General features: G+C 54.6%; 1 protein-coding gene across 1 annotated transcript; it reads left to right on the top strand.

The window, feature by feature from the left end:
• Positions 1-2,189: 2,189 nt before the first annotated feature.
• On the top strand, positions 2,190-17,424 carry TRAM2 (translocation associated membrane protein 2). Its single transcript, XM_010583201.1, has 11 exons — positions 2,190-2,237; positions 8,585-8,648; positions 11,086-11,195; positions 11,422-11,538; positions 13,265-13,323; positions 13,900-13,984; positions 14,122-14,192; positions 14,843-14,947; positions 15,083-15,241; positions 16,217-16,386; positions 16,614-17,424. The coding sequence occupies exons 1-11, from the start codon at positions 2,190-2,192 to the stop codon at positions 16,685-16,687; spliced, it is 1,062 nt and encodes a 353-aa protein (XP_010581503.1). The 3' UTR covers positions 16,688-17,424.
• The last annotated feature ends 254 nt before the right edge of the window (positions 17,425-17,678 follow it).

The raw sequence follows: 17,678 nt of genomic DNA, 5'->3' as shown, positions 1-17,678 counted from the left end.
GTCTCTGCTCAGGGTGCTGCACCCCAGCGAAGTGACCCCATCCCTCTTGGGGAGGGGGCTCTGGGATACCCCCCCCCTCCATCTAGGGGTGCAGAGTGCCACCCCATTCATTCCCCATCTCCTACCAGCACAGAGGTGTCTTTCCCCCCAGAAAAAAATCCCAGTAGGCACCCAACCCGGCACTGGGTTTTGGGGGGGGGTGGCACATCCTTCTGTCACCCACAGCCCTGCCCTGGGGTCCCCAGCTGCAGAAAGGGGGAACCCCCTTCTCCCGCAAACCCCACCGCTGCTCCTGCCCCGCGCCGCTTCCCAACCACGGAGGGGTACATCGGCCACAAGTCAAGCCCTCACTGATATTTCCAGTTATTGGAAAAGTTGGCGGGGGGTGGTGGTATTTTTTTGCTTTTTTTTTTTTTTATAACGTTAGCCCTTTTCCAGTTGTTTTCTCCGCAGCCCGCTGACCCCGCACCGTGGGACGAGCACCGGGAGCTCCTGGGCCTCGTGCAGACACCAGCAGCTCCCCGGCTTTTTCCCCATCCCGGCCATCCCGCTCTGCCACGGGTCGTGAAAAAGCATCCCCGGCTTCTCCGCCGAAAACCTTCGCCCCGCCGGGGTGACCGGAGCCCCCCGGGAAGGCCGCTGCCCCGCCACCGCCCCAGCGCCATACGGAGCCATGCCGGGAATGCCGCGTTCCCCCTGCTCCCTCTCCTTCCCTCCCAGCTTGCTTTTTCCTCTCCTCTTTTGGGGAGGAGACAAGGGAGGGCTGGAGGCCACCGCCGTGCAGCTTCGCTCAGCTCTGGGCACCCAAAGCGGAGGCACCTCGGGTGGCTGCGAGCCGTGGTCAGCAGCTCAGCCGGATCGGACCCCCCCCTCCACCCCCCAAAACTCCCGCCCGCTTCCCCGCGCACAAACCCTCCCCTTCAGCGCAGTGCCACGTTTCAAAGCAAAATCCGGACGGGAAAGGGGTGGCCGGGGGGCCTGGTGGAGGAGGAAAGGCTCCTTCTGTAGCAAATCGCAAGAAGAGGAAATCCATTTCCTTAATACCCTCCCGGTGGCAGCCCCCTTCTTTTTTTCTCTATCCCCCCCCCCGCCTTTATTTTTTTTCTGCAAATGCATTGAATGAGCGAGTCGCTTCCAGTACACAAAACCCTTTTGATGTGCTTGCGCATATATATATTTATTTAAGGGTCAGAGGGGTTTCAAAACTAACCCAAGAGGGCCAGCTGTATTCCAAAACCACATGCAAATGCTGCAAAGTTTCGTAGCTGTACTTTAAAAAAAAAAAAAAAAGTCACTGAGGTTGCATCTCTGTCAGGGTTTCTCCCCGCAGCTGGTTTTTTTTTGGGGTGCTGGTGCCTGCGGTTGCATGCTGGGAACCCCGTCCCAGAGAGGTGGTACCTGGGCTCGCTGCTGCGAGGGCTTTTGGTTGACACGATGCTCCAAGGGCGGTTTTGGAATGCGATGCGATGAGCCCCCCCCGCCCCATGGAGGTGGTGGCAGGGTGGGTTTTGTGGTGTTCCTGATTATTTTTTTTAATATGTTTTTTAGTTAAATTTCCCCTGGTTGCTGAGAGGCAGCTGTTTTCTGCTGGTGCCACCGCTCTCACGGCAGACCTCGGGGGGGACGGTGCTCGCCGTGCCGGGGTGACTTTCGGTGCTCTTTCTGCGCCGCCGGGCTGCGTCCCTGCTTGGTAGCATGTGCCCTCGTCTTCCCCTTGGCATAGGGTTTAGGACAACTTTTTTGGTCCTTGTGGTTATTTTATTTTATTTTATTTATTCTTTCTGCTTTCTTTTCACCTGGAGGAGAAATCGGGCTCTGCTCTTCCCCAGCCCTCCAAACCATCCATTCCCATTTGCACCACCTCTACAGCGAGTTTTGGTGGCAGCTCAGGTATTTCTACCTTTCTACACCTTTTCAGCACCTCCTCTGCGATGGTGGGGAGGACATGTCCCCATCCCTTCTCCTCCTCTTCCTCCTCCGTGCCCTGCTTCCCAGCTTCCCACCCCAGCACCGGGCTCCCATCTTCCCTGATGCCGGTGGCCACGGCTAAGCCCAGCGGAAAGGGCCGAATCCTGCTCACAATAGGTCGTTTCCTGCAGGGGAGGTTTCTTTGTGGAGGATTTTTAACCTTTTCCCAGGCGGTCCCCGGGAGTTGAGTGCTTGCTCGCTTTGGCACCCTGCTCGCGGTGATGCTCGAGGGCTGCCACGGGTCTCCCCGTCCCCAAGCACGGCGCGAGGTAAGCCTGGAGCATCCTTCTGGGCGCGCAACTTCTTCCCTATCCGAACGGATCAATGGGCTCCGCCAGCCCGGTAATTTCTCCGTGGCAGGGAGAAGGTACCACTCGCAATGGAAATACCTTTTGCATCTCACTTGATGCCCGGCTTCGCTGCCGGCTGCGTCGCTAAAATGCCGTCCTGGCTCCAGGGAGGGGATTTGAGGGCACCGAGCGTGGCACGAGGCTGCTGGTCCGTGTTACAGGTGCGTTGGACTTGATTATTCGAGCGTTGTGTGCGTTTTAGTTGATCGTGGTATTGCTTAGGGAGGGAAGCCCAGGGCTTGGAGGGGGCCCCCCCAAAAGGAGGCATCCTGAGCTGGGCACTGGGGATTTCTGTCTTTCTGGCCAGCCCTAAGCCTTCAGGGTGTGAAAACACACCCGCCGCACATCTGCATGGTGCCAGGGAGGGATTTTGCTGCGTGTGCGTGGCCGCTCCATCCACAAGCGGGCTGGAGCCTGGAAAGAAAAATCTCCCCTTTTTTTTGGGTCAAAACCCATTTTAAGTGACTGCGTATAGAAATGCGAAACAGGTGCTCTCCATCCTTGTGCAGAAATTGCTTTGCATATCTTTTTCCACCCTGCTTTGCAGAAAAATGAAGCCGAGGCCATGCTGGGTTTAACCTGGAGCTGCCCAGCGACTTGTGTCCCATCTGGGACGGCTCCTGTGCACGGTGTCGGATCGGTCAGCCTCCGTGTGGGTTGAGTTTTGGGGAGACCTTGCTGGTTTTGGGGGGGCTTCTATATTAGGCGGGGGCTGCTGTCATAACCTCTGTAAGATGGGGAAACTGAGGCTCAGTCTTATTTCTCCTTTATGCCCAGAACTGGCTGCCACAAGCTCACAGGCCAAGCAGAGGACAGCTCCTGATGCTTATGCATGCTGTGACGGTAATAAAGTTATAAAACATTATATTGTAAGAGATGCTGTGCCCTTGTTGGGCTTTCCTCTGTGCGCAGAGCCGTGGCAGTGAGTCACGGTCTCCCAAACACTGGGTTGTGACACTGTCAAACGAAGGCGGCTGACGAATGAGCTGCTATTTCTAGGCTTCCTGCTAAATATACTTTCCCCTCCCCGGTCCCCTCCGTAGTACTCTGCAAAAATTAAGGCCTTCCCATCGTTATCGAGGGAAAACAAACCGTGTTTCTGCCTCCCCTGGTCTTTGCCAGATGTGGGAACTGAGGCACGCGGGCGGCTTGGGGGCTGAAGAGTTGGAGGAAGGGGGTGGGGGGAAACAGAATTGAAGTCTGCTTTTAAAAAAGGAATAAACAGGAGGGAGCGTGAGGCGATGATAATCGTGTCGTGCTGGGGGACGAGTGTGTCTGTGGGAGCAGAGGGGCTGCGCCGCCCTCGGGGAGGGTTTTTTGTCGAAGCTAGCTGTTTACTTTTAAAGGCTTTGGTCCAAAGTTTGGTCTTTAGTTTACATATAGAGCCTGTGTCAGTCCGTACCGTGGATCAACAAGTTTTTCTTTCAATAAACACTCCAGCTGGTGGGGAGGGGGGAAAACAACCTAAGTTGTGAGAAAAGCCTTCAGACAGCATTTTATCTTTAATTAGTTTGAGTTGTTTTTCAAGCCCTGGAAATATTTTCCCGGCTCAGACTGCAGAAACTCCCCCAGCCTCCCCTGCCAGAGGTTTGGAGCCGTTTCCTTCCTCCGAAGCTGTTTGAACCCGAGCAGAGCTGTGGGGATGGCTGTGTGCCTGGGGGCTCCCGGCTGGGCTGAAGACAGCGCGGACTCTGCAAATCCTGCTGGGCTGAGGCTTTTGGGAAGGGAACTGGGTTTCATAGAGTGACCCGGTACCTCTCTGCGAAGGATGCTTAAAAATTATCCCTCGCTTCTGAAAATATTAGGGTTTGAGAGTCGCAGCAGGTAGATTTTGGAAGAGGTGCTAAGCTGCCTGGGTGCGTGTGCTTAGATGCCTTTGTTAAAAGCTGCTTGCGTGCCTGCAAAAGCGGAATTGGAATTTTGGTTTGGACTCTTACAGCGTTTTGTGGCAGGGAAAAAACCAGCATCTTCTAAAAAGGGTGGGGGGAGCTTTGCTGCTTTGTATTAGGAAGCAAACTCCAGGCCAGCGGGGGTGTGAATTTTCCTGGTCACCGCATTATCAAGGAGTAGATGCATAGTGGTGGATAGTAGATGCATAGTAAATGCATAGTAGTGCTGGGATCGTTTGGCTTTATCCAGTGCCCTGCCATCGAGGACTGTGAGGTGGATGCGCTGATTTGATTTCTAGCTGCATTTCTCCATGAGAAACAGCCTGTCCAGGTTTCAGCCCGAGCCCTGTCCTGGCTGCTCTGAGCATGGCAGGAAACTGTGGTCTTGATGAACACGTTGAGTTTTGCCTCTTCACCATCCAGCTGCCCTTTGGTCCTCGGGTTAGCGTCTGTCATTAACCACCAGAAACCCACTTGCTGCTGAAGATGCTGTTCCCTCTGCTTGGCTGTAGAGAGCCCCTGGGACAACTGCTTCCCAAATTTAGCTGGTTCAGGCACATCCCTCATGCAAGGCAGGATGATGCTGGGCTGGGGAACATCTCCTTCACCCCTTGGGCAGTGGTGAGTTGCACAGAGGTGCCGTTAATGCAGGGCAAGGAACGAATGAGGAATATACAGCCTTTCCTACACAGTCCCCACTCAGCTCGTCCCACGCAGACAAATCCCTCTCCCACCGTATAAAAATCCCTTCCCGAGTCACGGTGATGCTCTGTAGGATTTGGACTTCTGGCTGCCTTGAGAAAAGGCTGGAGATAAGAGGGGAAAACCAAAGAAGCAGGTTGAGGAGGTGGCCCCACAGCATGACCAAAAAAATACAATAATACCTGGAGAGGCCCGATTCTGCCCCCTCCTGCAGCAGTTTTGCGGCAGCTCCAGCTCTGCTCGCTGCCCCGCAAGGCAGGAGCGTGCCTGGTGCTTCCTCTCCCATACCAGCATCTTGTTTCAGAGCAAACAGACAGCGAGCGTCTTGTGCCTCTGAATAATCCTCACGTTGCTCTTCCCGTTACAAACTTCTCCTTTCTCTGGCCGCCTGCAAAATGCTCGATGCGAGCTCTAAAGTTTCGCCATTCCCGGTGTTCGTCGCTCCTTCCCGAGCCAAGGAAGCCTGGGGGTTTCTGTCTCTATATGCTACGCAAGGCTGTATAGCAATGGGCGCACCATGAGCGCTCCCGGTTGACGTGGCAGAGGGGATGCTGTGGAGGTTACGGCTATAGCGGTGGGATTTTGGAGCCTGATGTTCACTTGATGGAGCTCAGCTAGGACCTCGGTCGAGTGGCCTGTCCCTCCGTGCCCTCTGGCAAGGTGTGCGTTGTCAGCAATGGCAAAAAGACGCGTGTCCTTCTGTGGACGTGCAGGGTGTCCTCCACCTTCAAGGATGGAGTGGTGTCACCAGTGTCCTGCTCAAGGTGGTTTGTCCCGTGTGTTTCATGCTCCAGCGGCCTCAGCTGCTGTAAACGACTCTTTTCCTATCTGAAATGAGATGTCCTTGTGGTGGGGGCAGGGAGGTGGAGGTGACCCAGCCAAGGGTGTGGGGCATGATCAGGACCCTGGTGGGTGGTGGGTCTTGGAGAACAGAGCTAAGCCAGATGATAAGTGCGTTGTTCTGGGTTTCTCGTGTGATTGCAGCGAGGAAAGCATGGAGGTGCAAGCGCTCACAAAATGAGATGCAAGCAGTCTTTTGAGCCCTTGGAAAGCCCAAGGACCAACCTCTGAAAATGCTGCCTTGGCCGTTAAAGTCCTGCTGGTTCCCACAGCATGTGTGGGGACTGCGCCAGGGCAAAGGGTGAAATCCTGCACGCGTTCAGATGTTTCCGTGGTCAGCGTGAATACTTGCCGACCAGTTGCAGGAGAAAGGAACACCTTTGGTGCCCAAGAGACTTTCCCTCCATGTCAAGTCTGTGAGATGCCCAGAGGTGGATAGGGAGGTCGGACACCCAAAAGTTCAGATTTGGCCCCCGAAGCTGCTGCTGTGGCCCTTGGTGAGTGACTGCAGGTGTGTGCCTGGGCTTCCCATCCATCAGGTGGAGGAGGGAGGCAGTTCTTCTCTGGAAATCGGTCTGTCCGGAGTTTGCCTACGTCCAGGAGGTTGGATTTATCTTAGGCTGTGAAACATTTTACGGAGGCTTTAGAAAACAACCCGCTACATCTCTGTAATGAAAGGTGGAGGGGTGAAGAGGTGCAGAGGTTGCCTCTGAAGCTGCTGGTAGTCCTCTGGTCCATGGGAAGCAAAGGCAGGTGTAGAGATGGGACAAAGCATTGATTGATCCTCAAGTATCTATAGAGGAAACCTTCCTACCAGGCCTTCCAGAAAAGATCAGGAGAGTCCTCGCAAACAGTGTCAGGGCTGAGCACCATGCAGGCATCGCTCCCCACCCCGGAGATGCTCCGGGGTCATTTTCTCAGACCCACAAGTCTGGCTTGTGGCCCCTCCAGCAGGTTAGGAGACATCATGTGGAGATGATGTCTTGTTTCCAGATGTTCACACCTCTGGATGTCAGCCAGGCACTTGGGTAAGACGTAAAACCTACAGTGCCTGCTGCCATCAGCACATCCATGACACGGCCACCCATCCCTGCAGCATCACAGCCACCGCTGGGTTCGTGTATTTGTTTCATGCCTGCGCCAGCTTGTGATGAGGTTTGGATGTAAAGTCCAGGTCCTGGTTGTGCTGTACTGCTCTGGGATGAAGCAACTTAGCTTTCCTAGCCAGCAAGGTTTGCAAGAGCCAGAATTGTCTGCTTAAGCCCGCTTGAGGCCAGGCGATGCACTTTTTCCATTACCACCCCAAACTCTGCCCGTGGTCTCCATCTCCCTTGGCAGAGAGCTTCTAGCATCTACTCCTCAAGCAGAGCCCAACATACAGGATTTCTTTTTTTAAGTGGGGAAAAAAAAAAAACTAAAACCAAAAAACAAATCCCCAAACATCAGGAAAACGTGCCACGGAGTTTACTGTCCTGCAGCCAGGGCTGCAAGAAGATGGGTAGCACCGCTTGTGCTGGCAGAGCAGAGCCGCTGGCCGGTTGCTCAATGCTCAGGGGGGCAGGATGGGAACACTTGGCAAAGCCCCTGTGTCCCCCACGCAGCTATGTCCCGCAAGACATGAAGCAATATTTCCAGCCGGGTTTTTAATAGCCTGCAGCTCCAAAACAGTTGCAGCTACGTCTGTGCAAAACGCAGCTCATCTCCATCGGTGTTTGACGGGCACGGGAGGTTTTTTGGCTGGTTGCATATGAGGTTGGGCGCTCGCGAAGCGTTGGGGGGTGGCTGAGGAGCCATCAGAAAGGTAGAAATCTCTGGTGACCTGCTGCCAGTGTGGGGTTGGGTGGGATGAAGGCGTGTTTGGCGTCAGACATCTGTGCACTGGAATTTGCTGTGGCTCTGGCTCAGGGGTGCGTTGGTCTTGGAGATGCTGCTTTGGGGTATCCTGCAGATGCACTGGGATGGGATGCTCTGCTCTGTCCCCACAAAGCCTCCTGCTTCACTGCTCGGAGGATCGTTCCCTTGAATTAAAAGCAATAAATTAAGAGCGAGCAGCACAGCCCTGGTTTGCAGGGGGCCTGATGTCTCATCTCAGGCTTTTTTTTTTGCTTTTTTTTTTTCCCCCCCCCTTTTTGGGCCAGGCTGTGATGCCGGACATGTGGCTGGGATCTTGTTCCCAGCACGAGGTTCAGCTCTTTTGCCAGACCTGCTTTTCCCCTGCCCTGTGAGATCCTCATGAGCGCCTGCATGGTCTCTAAAGGGGTCTGGCCTCACCATTCTCGTGGCTGCTGTTATTAGAGGAGTCTCCGCAAAGATGCGGGGGCTAAATCAATGCGTAGCCCATGGGGCTTGAGCTTGCTCGGGTGCTGCCATCCCTACCTGGGCTGGGCTCCTGGTGTGGCTGTCCAGAGTGGATGGGAATGAGGGATGGGTTTTAATTACTGCAAATGACCTGCTGGGTTGGGCTCTTGGTGTCCCCTGAGCAGCAGGTCGCACGTGATGATGGTCCATGCTACTGGAGGGATGCTTATCCTCGAGGGGAAGAGGGGAGCTTCCCCTGTCAGGCTGGCTGGTGGCTTTTACAGCGGCATTGCTTTTCCAGGTTTCTTCCTCTCTTATATATCCCTTTCTCCTTCCCAAATCGCAAGTCCCTGTTGGCAAACCTCTTCCCTAGCAATCTCCTTGCTGAAGGGCATTTCTGTGAGCGAGGCTGATGCCTGCACATCTGCCTGGACGATTTTCCTTTCCCAGCACGGTAGGAAAGGGGAGTAAATGGTGGCAGAAGAATGGATTCAACAGCTGATCTGCTTTTTTTTCTCCTCTGTGTGTCTTTGACAGGTTACAGCCAAGACTGCCTTCCTGTTTATCTTACCTCAGTATAATGTTAGTGTGCCTACAGCAGGTAAGAGATGCTTCTGCTGCGGATACCCCAAGGGGAGGGTCGAGTCGTGGTCTGCCCCAAACCCTTGCTGCTGGCTGGCCTGGGCTTACCCTCTACTGATGCACACTGCTCAGGCCCTTGTCTGGTAGTAAAGGAGATTTAAAAAATAAGATATGTGGGGGAAAAGCAAAGTTTGAGTGGCTCAGAGCATGCTGATTGTGTCTGCCAGCCCTCGTGCTGCCGTGGTTGGGAAGAAATGCTTTCCAGGGGGTTTTAGGGCTTCCTCTCTACCCTGTTTCTGCCATGGTCAGACTGCTCCGTGTGCTCTGCAGGGTGCGGATGCTCCTCCAAGTCTGGTCAGGCAAGATCAAATTGCCTGATTGCATGCCCAGAGTAACTCTGTGCCCTGCCGAGGAGCAGGAGGGATTTAGCTCTTTGCTAAGCAGCATGGGCTGTGCAGATAATTCCCGTCTTGCTTTGTTTATTGAAGATGGCACGAGGTGAGGGTGTGGAGATGCACGTGGTGCACAGCATCCCTGCTTCAGGCAGCTTATGGTCCTGATGCACATGGAGAGTAATTCAAGGAGGCTCAGAGCTGGGGCATGTCTGAGCCTGACGGACCAGAGGATGTGCCCCATCTCCCAGCCAGGAGGCAGCTGGAGGCTCGGTCCCTGCTTACATTTTGGCTGCTAGTAGCTACCTTCCTAGGCAAGAGCCCCTCTGGGGCTGGCAGCAATCTGGGCACCGGCGTGGGGGGCAGCAGGAGGTGGTTTGGGTAAAGCCCTGGGCTCAGCATGAGCCAAACGCCCAGGGCACAGAGCCTGGCTTGGTGGCAGAAAAACTGCAGTTAATTAGAAGTGTTTAAGTAATCACCCAAGGGAAGAGCGGGGTTGCTGGGATTACTGAAACTAGGATGAGGCAGACATGTGGAAGATAAAAGGTCTGCCCTTAAAATCTTTGAACATTATGGTTGAAGAAATCATCCAGCTTCCAGATTAAACTGTGGCCCACGCTTCCCTATGGCACAGCCCAGACAACTTTTGCTGCTGTTGCATGAAGTGATTTATTCTCTTCTGATACCAAAAATCTCGCAGTGGGGGGGCACATAACCATCTCACCAGGACCAGGTATTGGGGTATCAATATAGGGCATGAGCTAGCTGATGCCATGGAGAGAGAGACCTTGGTGCAGCAAGCTTGCTCAGAGGAAGGGTTATCACTCACCTGAATTATTCCAAGGCTGTCTCGCATCCCTCACAACAAGGATGCTGTTGCCCGTTGGTCGGCAGATCTCGCTCTCATCTCCCATGCTCAGCACACGTACGGCTCCTGCTAGAGCAGCTTCTGAAATGCCCTAGAGAGAGGAGAGGAAGCAGAGCAGTCGCACATGTGCATAATGTTATTTTCTTTAGTCTTGCAATTCTTTATCTGGGATTATGGGCTCTGTGATACAGGCAACTTTTTTACCTTTGAGTTTGCACAGCACCCAGCTGGCGGGCTCCTAAGGACCAGTGGTTTTTTTCACATCTTTATGCCAGGTGTTTTCATAAATCTATTCATTATTTCATAAATCTTAGAAATCTGGACTGAAGCTTTATTTGAGGGTAAACAGGGCTGGTGACAGACAAGTCACTTCCCAGCATTGATATTAGGAGAGGATGGACAGGATTAGGGTAAGGGAGAGCAGCAGCTGGGGTTGGGCTGAGCTTCACATCACGATGCTTTCTGCAGCGTGCCATGAGGATAGCAGCTTTCCCCTGACTCTGCTTCTTGCCCATAAGCTGCAGGGCTGCAAATAGTTGCCTAAATGCAGATGTCTGGGGTATTTTGGGCGCTGCTGGGTCTCCTGTTGCTCCAGAAGAGCAGGGCCTCCCGTGGGTCCTATTTCTCATACGCCAGCCCCGTGCTGCTGTCTTAGATCTTGTAATAGCACAAGGCATCTGCGTTTAGGCAGCTGAATCCTGCTCCAGCAGCTTTCAGGGGTGAGTGGGAGAGACTGGGTGTTGGATGATAACTGAGGGGGTGGAAATCCCATCCCGAGCCCTAATGGTCTCAGTCGGGTGTCCTGGAGGGCGAGAGCAAGCTCTGCCTGTCCATCACGTGCATCAGTGCTGCCTCTGTGTCTTCGTCCCTCCAGGCTGATAAATTCCTGTCTCCACAGCTGGGCTGTCCCCAGCCCCTCACCTCTGGCAGAAGTTTGAAGGGTCCTGTCACCTCCCTTGAGGTGTGTAATTACTAGAGGAGAAACCATCCACCCTCTGCCAATGCACTGACTCAGGCTAGAGCCCTTTTTTCCAGCCCTGCAGCCGCTGGCACAGTTGTGAACTCTCTCTCTGCCTCCACCTCCCTGGTGGCCCCATCCAAGCTGCGTGTTGGAAATAGCCCCCCCCCCACTAACCCTTAAGCCCTTACCTGGAAATTGGGTCGTGGGGATTTGACCCACCATTTGGTCTCTGCAGATGGGGAGCTGGTCCAGTATCACTATGGGCTGACGGATCTGGTCACCATCCTCTTCTACATCTTCATTGCCATCATCCTGCATGCGGTGGTGCAGGAGTACGCCCTGGACGTGAGTGCCATTTGGTGTCTCAAGTCGCCAAAATATCTCAAGTACTATGGGGGTGGCCGTGGTCCTGCTGCAGTTAAATGCTATTCTGGGGGTGGTCTGGGGGTTGAGGTGGTGATGAGGAAGCCTTCATCTCTGGGGCTGCTTGAGATGGAGAGGAGGAGGGGGGGTTGTTCACCTGGTGGCTCATGTTTTCTTCTTCCTCTTCTCTCCCTCTGCTCCTTCCCAGAAAATCAACAGGCGTCTCCATCTCTCCAAGGTCAAACACAGCAAGTTCAATGAATCAGGACAGCTGGTTGCCTTCCACCTCACCTCCGTGATTTGGTGCTTATACGTCGTGGTGACGGTAAGGCACGGGGCTAGCTGGGCTTTGGGTTCCCTGGGTGGGATTTGCGGTTTCTGGAGCGCAAAACCCTGATGGCAACAGAGAGTCCCTAGCCAGCCCCTGGGCCAACATGGGCACATTTTGGCAAGTTTAGTTTTCAAGGGTGGTGGGTCTTTCCAACCACTGAGTAAGGGCACTTTGGGGAGATCCTTCTCCTGCTTCATGCAAGCCAGAAGCAAATGGGCTGTGAAATATTTTTGGAGCTGGATCCCAGAAATCCTGCCTGGCCCCATCACCTCCATCTGCTGCTCTGGGACCTCCTGTCTTTCTCAGCCTCTTATTTTCCTCCTTATTTGCGTTCGGTGCCTTGGGGTTTTTGGATGCCCCTTGCAGGGTCATGGGGCTAATGGGCAGATGTTTGTGATCCCTCTCTTTTTGGTCCTTCTCTTGGCAAGCTGGCAGTGAAGGGGATTGCTGAGAGCAGGGAAACCGCACCACGCCTTGGGTTTCATTGGGGATGTTTCAACCCAAAACTGCTGGGGGAAAAATTTGGAGTGAAAATGTTTCATTTTGGGGAGGAAGGGGGAGGGAAGAACAGGCATCACTGGAGAGATCTGACTATTTTGGCAGCATGAAGTGATGGCAATGCTTGGCTACTGGTGGCCATTGGGGTCCAGCTGTGGTCCCTGGCGGTGTTGGGGATGGATGCTTGGGGGTAGGTCCCCTCCCCACTGCTTGGGGGGGTCCTGCCAGCCCCCTTAGAAAACCGCTACCCCCTTCTAGGCCTGCATTTCTGGGATCTGCTGGCACTGCTACTGCCTCATAGGGCTGCAGGGAGGGAAGCTTTGGCAAAACAGTCGATGCCGCTGGTTTTGGACTGCCCTTACCCAATGCCAGACCCATCCCTTGCCAGCCGTGGGGCTGTAGCCTCTTGTGCAAAGCCGCATTGCCGTGATGTGCTCCCCGAATGCCCCACGTGTGCAGAGCAGGTCACCCTTTGCAGCACTTGCACTTCCCCTGGCCCCCCCCAACTGAAAAAAGGGCTTAGGGCAGACAGGGTATGGATGACGGTGACAGGGAGGTGGTGGGCAGGATGAATTTCCCATGCCAACATCTCTTTGCAAAGCCCAATGCAGCACCCCTGTGGCAGGAGCTGTGCAAGCGTGGAACGAGAAGGGAGCCCCATCCTATAATCTGCCCTGCAAGCATAAGGCAAGAGGCTGTAGGCGAATGCAGGCAGGTGGAAAATTAAACTATGCAATGCATATTAAATTGGTTTTGTAGGCGTTTTCTGTTCCCCTTTATCTTCAGAATTACTTCTTTTTTGCTTAAGTGATACTCGGGTTGGACATGCTGGTGGGGACGAAGCCCCCCCAGGCCACACACAGCAGTAGCCGTGCTACCAGCATTTCACCCCCACGCCTCCAGAGCATCCCTCTTGCAGTGCCCAAACCCCAAAGCATCCTATCCTGAACTTGGGGCTCTCTGTGCGACCGAGCGAGCAACCTTCAACCCCCAAACACGGGGGCCTCATGAAACTTGAGCGGGGTGCTAGAGACCCATGAATGCAGCTGAGCTTTGGAGAGCTGAGCCCTGGCTTATGCGGGGGACACGGTTTTTACTGCAGGCTGAAAGGACTCGGGTGTCATCCCCAGTTCCCTGTTTCGCTGTAGGATTAGCCCACCCCGTCGTAACCGTGCCCTGCCTATTTCTTCTGCTGAAGGCTTGCGTCTTTTCTCTTTTTCAGGAAGGATACATATCAAACCCCCGAAGTCTGTGGGAAAACTACCCTCATGTTTATCTTCCGTAAGCACTTGCAAGGGCATTTTGTTCTTGGGCTGACCACTTCCTTCCTCTATATGGTTTTTCCTGCGGCTGGGAGTGGGGTGCTGACAGCGCAGCACCCTTTGCACACACCCTGCTGCAAGGACACTGCAGTGAGATCCCAGGGGATGGGGGATATCTCGTTTCTGGCTCTGGAGGGTTGCCCGCAGAGGGTTTCCTCTGTGATGAAAGTCCTGTGGGCTTGGTTACTCATCCTGGCTGCTTCCTGCCTGCATCACCTTGGGCAAGTCTCTTTGCTTTTCATTTTTCATAGTAGAAACAAAGTGGGGGATAATCCTCCCTTCTTGGGTTTTTGCAAGAGTGAGGTTTGCTGAGAGCATGGAGACTGCAGCACAAGCATCTGGATAAACTCCAGGCATGGCTAGCTGGGCTCAACATATAATGTCAGCCCAGAAATGATGCCTCCTAAATCCTATGACTTCCAAGCGGTGGAGGGATTGCCCAATGCTGTGTGGCCAGACACCTTCCCCGGTGCCCGGGTCCTTGGGGTCCTGCCATGCTCCAGGCTGGCTCACGTGGCTCATCCCTGCGTTTCAGGTTCCAGGTGAAGTTCTTCTACCTGTGCCAGCTGGCGTACTGGCTGCATGCCCTGCCGGAGCTCTACTTCCAAAAAGTTCGCAAGGTGAGAGCCAGGCGGGTGCTCCCGCACACCCTGGGGATGCTCGAGGTGGTTTACCCACCGGCTTTGGGGAAAGTGAGCTTTGGGAGAGGGCGGGTGAAGAGGGGCGAGAGGTTAACGCGGCTTTCTGTCCCTGCCAGGAGGAGATTCCCCGCCAGTTGCGGTGCATCGCGCTCTACCTGGTGCACATCGCCGGCGCGTACCTCCTCAAGTGAGTCGGCTGTCTCGGCGTCCCGTCCCGCGCCACGGATGGGGCTGAGCGGGTCCTTTTGCAGTGCGAGTAACCTGGGAAGCCTCAGCGGGGCGGGGGGCTTAAAGGGAATAAAAGCGAGTGTTGAAAAAGCAGATGGTATTGAAGTTGACCCCCCGACTGTGGGCTGTTAGTCAAACAGTTTTCACAGACCCACAGAGCTGATTTTGAAGAAGTTCAGCGGTGTTATGTGAGTGCCGAGGCGGTCTCTGTTCACAGGGCGTCGTAAAGCAAATGTTAACCAGGGACCCAAAAGGCAGGCTGACGGGTGCATCTCCCCTGGGTGTGGGAAGCACCCTGGGGTGCTCTCCCAGCATGGCACAGGCAGGCAAGCTCTTGTCCTTCCTCTGAGTGTGTGCACAGAGCCGCGATGCCGGTGGTGAGGGCTTTGTGTTGGACCCGTCCCAGCTCTGCTACTGGTTTGGGCTGCTTTCATGTTTTGGGGACAGGGATTTTGCCCATTCCAGTCCTACCCCAATTGCTGCAGAGAGGTTCAGCTTTGGGCTGGTGCGTGCTGCAGCTCAGGGATGGCAGGTGAGATGCCGACGCTGGATATGAAGGACTGAGGTTGACCAGCCCAGTGATGCATTTTTCTTTCTCTTCCCTCCTAGCTTAACCCGCTTGGGGCTGATCCTCTTGCTGTTGCAGTACTTAGCCGAATTCTTCTTCCACATGGCCCGGCTGGTCTACTTCACGGATGAGAACAACGAGAAGCTGTAAGCAGGCGAGCTGGCCGCGGCTTCCATCCTCCGTGCCCAGGAAAGCCGTCAGCATGACGGGGGGCTTGCTTTTACCTTCTAGCTCAACACTGGAGGCTACTTCTGCCGACACCTCTGCTTGCCCTCCTGCAGGTTTAATGTCTGGGCTGTCGTGTTCGTGGTCACCAGGCTCTTCACCCTCACCTTGTACATCCTGGTCATCGGCTTCGGGCTGCCACGGGTGGAGAACCAGGCCCTCAACCCTGAGAGAGGAAACTTCTTCAGCTTTCTCTTCAACAATATCCTCTTCAGGTAGGAATGTCCCCTACCATATCTACTGCCTTTTTTTTATTGCATCCCTTCACATGAAGACTGAATTGTGGAAACTTCTCTCATATGTTCCTTGGTTGTGTTATCCCAGGGCGGTTTTTGCTGAGTTTGGAAACGCCAGTGGGGATCTGACCTAGGTTCCCTTTAGGGAAGGTCCTAGCGAGACAGGATGGTGTGGAAGGAGCGAGGAGGGGTTAAAGGCCACGGAGCCACAGCAGAGGGGAAAAGCCAGCAAATAAGTTGTTCCTTGAGTGAAGTGTAACAGATGAGTGGAAGCAGGTACCTCAGGTAAAGGCTTGCAGGCTCTCCCTTCTGCACTCATAACCGCTATTACAGGCATGCAGTCAATGAAAATGAGTTTTCCCTTCAGCTTGGACGTGTTTTGCTGCCTGTTGGCATGGGAAGCAGGGGATGGGATGCATTCCCTATGCGTTGCAGTCCATCTGTCAAGACTGGGAGCCTTTGTCACCCATGCAGCAGCTGTACATTCAGTTCAGAAGTTGCTAGGACAGGTGCCTGGTCATTCCCAAGCTTTTTGAAGCCATGGACTACTGGCATGCCTAAGGATTGGGGGACTTTCTTAGCTCCCTTCCAAGCACATCCACCTTTTAGTTGTACAGAGCAGCTGGGGACATCTTACCTTGAGTGTGCAGGCTGTGGTTTGGGCAGTGCTGGTTGAGATGATCCTGTTCATCCATTCCTGCCCTAAAGTCTGAAGAGTCAGCAATGCCCTGAGCACCCGAGAGCTCCGTAGTGAGGAGGGAAAGGGAAGTGGCTGTCCCGAGCTCAGGGGATGGCAGAAAGTAGAGATGGTGGCTGGAGGGACAGCGCCTGCCTCCAGTGCTCGGTGCAGCCACCCGGGGGACCTCGGCCACCAGCACCGGTGTGGGTGGAAGGCTGGGCTGGTGGTGGCCTCGCTCCCCTGTTCTCAGCCTGCCTCTTCTCCGCCCCTACCAGAATGAGTGTGCTGCTGTTGGTGTGCCTCTTCCAGGCTTCGGTGATGTGGCGCTTCATCCACTTCCAGCTGCGGCGCTGGCGGGAGTACTGGAACGAGCAGAGCAGTCGGAAGCGAGCCGCTGCCGCTGCTGGCACCAAGCAGCAAGCCAAGCCGCTCAAGAGGGACTCGGGTGAGTGCTGGGACCGGTGTACCGTGGGGTGGCACCGTGGGAGGCATCGGTCCTGTGGTTCAGCATCCTCAATGCCGCAGTGGTGCCTCCTGCTCTATGCTGAGTGCAGGGGGTCCCCAGCAGGGTGATGCCACGGTGGGGGTTTTTCCCTGTGTCTACGGGCCAGCCCCAAGAGCGTTAAGGTTTTGGCCTTTGCAAGGGACAAAGTTGTCTCTCTTCATCCCCAGGTTACCATGAAAACGGAGTGGTGAAAGCAGAGAACGGCACCTCACCGCGAACCAAGAAGCTGAAATCACCGTAGAAGAAAGGCTTTGGCTCCTGGGGAGGAGGGCGAGATACCGGGACTAAGCAGCAGCCCCTCCTCCCGGTCCTCACGAGCGTCATCTTGGAACAGCTTGGAAACCGGTCATCTTCCCAAGGTGTCTCTCGCTCTCCTCCCTTCCTTTCTTGCTCTCTTGAACCGTTTGCAATAAAACCAAAAAGGTCCCTTTCCCTGCTCCCTTCCCCTCGTAGGAGCCTTTTCCAACCCTCCCGGTTTTGCCTTCCTCTGTTTCATCGTAAATCAGTGTGCAATTTTTTTTCTTTTCTATTTTAGTGTTTGGTTATTTTGGATTATTGTTACAAATGCATCGTAGGTGGTTCCGAACAATCCTTTTTGATTCTACAGCATGTTCCTCCCCTCTCTCCATGGTGCTTCCCTGAGCCCTAGGGTCAGGGCCACAGCAGCTTGAAGGCACCACATGTCTGTTACGGGAACAGGCTCCTGGGGGAATGCGCTGGGGCTCCGTGACCCTGAGGCTCGGGGATGCTCTTGGGCAAGAGTAGCCTCTCCTGGGGCACATCTGGCCAATGCTTGGCAAGTGCCACAGGCTGGTGGTGCTGCAAATAGAGACCAGGGTCTGAGGGAGGAACCTCAACTCTGTCTTGTCTCATGGTGGACTTCTGGTTAAGTGGGGTTCCTCTGGGCCCTGGTTTTGAGCTAGTTTTGGAGAGCCGTTCCTCCAAAGGGAGGAGAAGGGAGAGATGTTCCTCTTCTTACAGGACCCGCCTTCTAGCCTTTGCTTGCCCCAGCATTTCTGGTACAGCTTGGTCCCTCTTACCCTCTTGGCTGCAGGAGGTGAGCTGCCCTGTAGTTGTTCTGGACCTCGCAGCCCCCGAGAGCTGGGCTTGGGGCTCTGCAGCTCGCAGTGCCTTGTCGTGGGGCAGCAGCATCCTCAGGTCCATGTGAAATCTTGAGTCCTGCCCTGCTCTGAGCGCTGGCCTGGCTCCTGTCAGCCCAGGCCCTTTGCCAG

The sequence above is a fragment of the Haliaeetus leucocephalus genome, unplaced genomic scaffold, assembly GCF_000737465.1.
Source record: "Haliaeetus leucocephalus isolate CR32 unplaced genomic scaffold, Haliaeetus_leucocephalus-4.0 Scaffold871, whole genome shotgun sequence".
Taxonomy (NCBI): domain Eukaryota; kingdom Metazoa; phylum Chordata; class Aves; order Accipitriformes; family Accipitridae; genus Haliaeetus; species Haliaeetus leucocephalus.
Note: the sequence above shows the minus strand (reverse complement) of the source record. Positions and strands in the feature narration are given on the sequence as shown.

Excerpts from the sequence above, each read along its gene's own strand:
- TRAM2 (XM_010583201.1), top strand. The coding sequence starts at position 2,190 with ATGCTCGAGGGCTGCCACGGGTCTCCCCGTCCCCAAGCACGGCGCGAG. Across the intron at positions 2,238-8,584 it reads GTCCCCAAGCACGGCGCGAG|GTTACAGCCAAGACTGCCTT; the intron begins GTAAGCCTGGAG and ends TGTCTTTGACAG. Across the intron at positions 16,387-16,613 it reads GCCGCTCAAGAGGGACTCGG|GTTACCATGAAAACGGAGTG; the intron begins GTGAGTGCTGGG and ends CTTCATCCCCAG.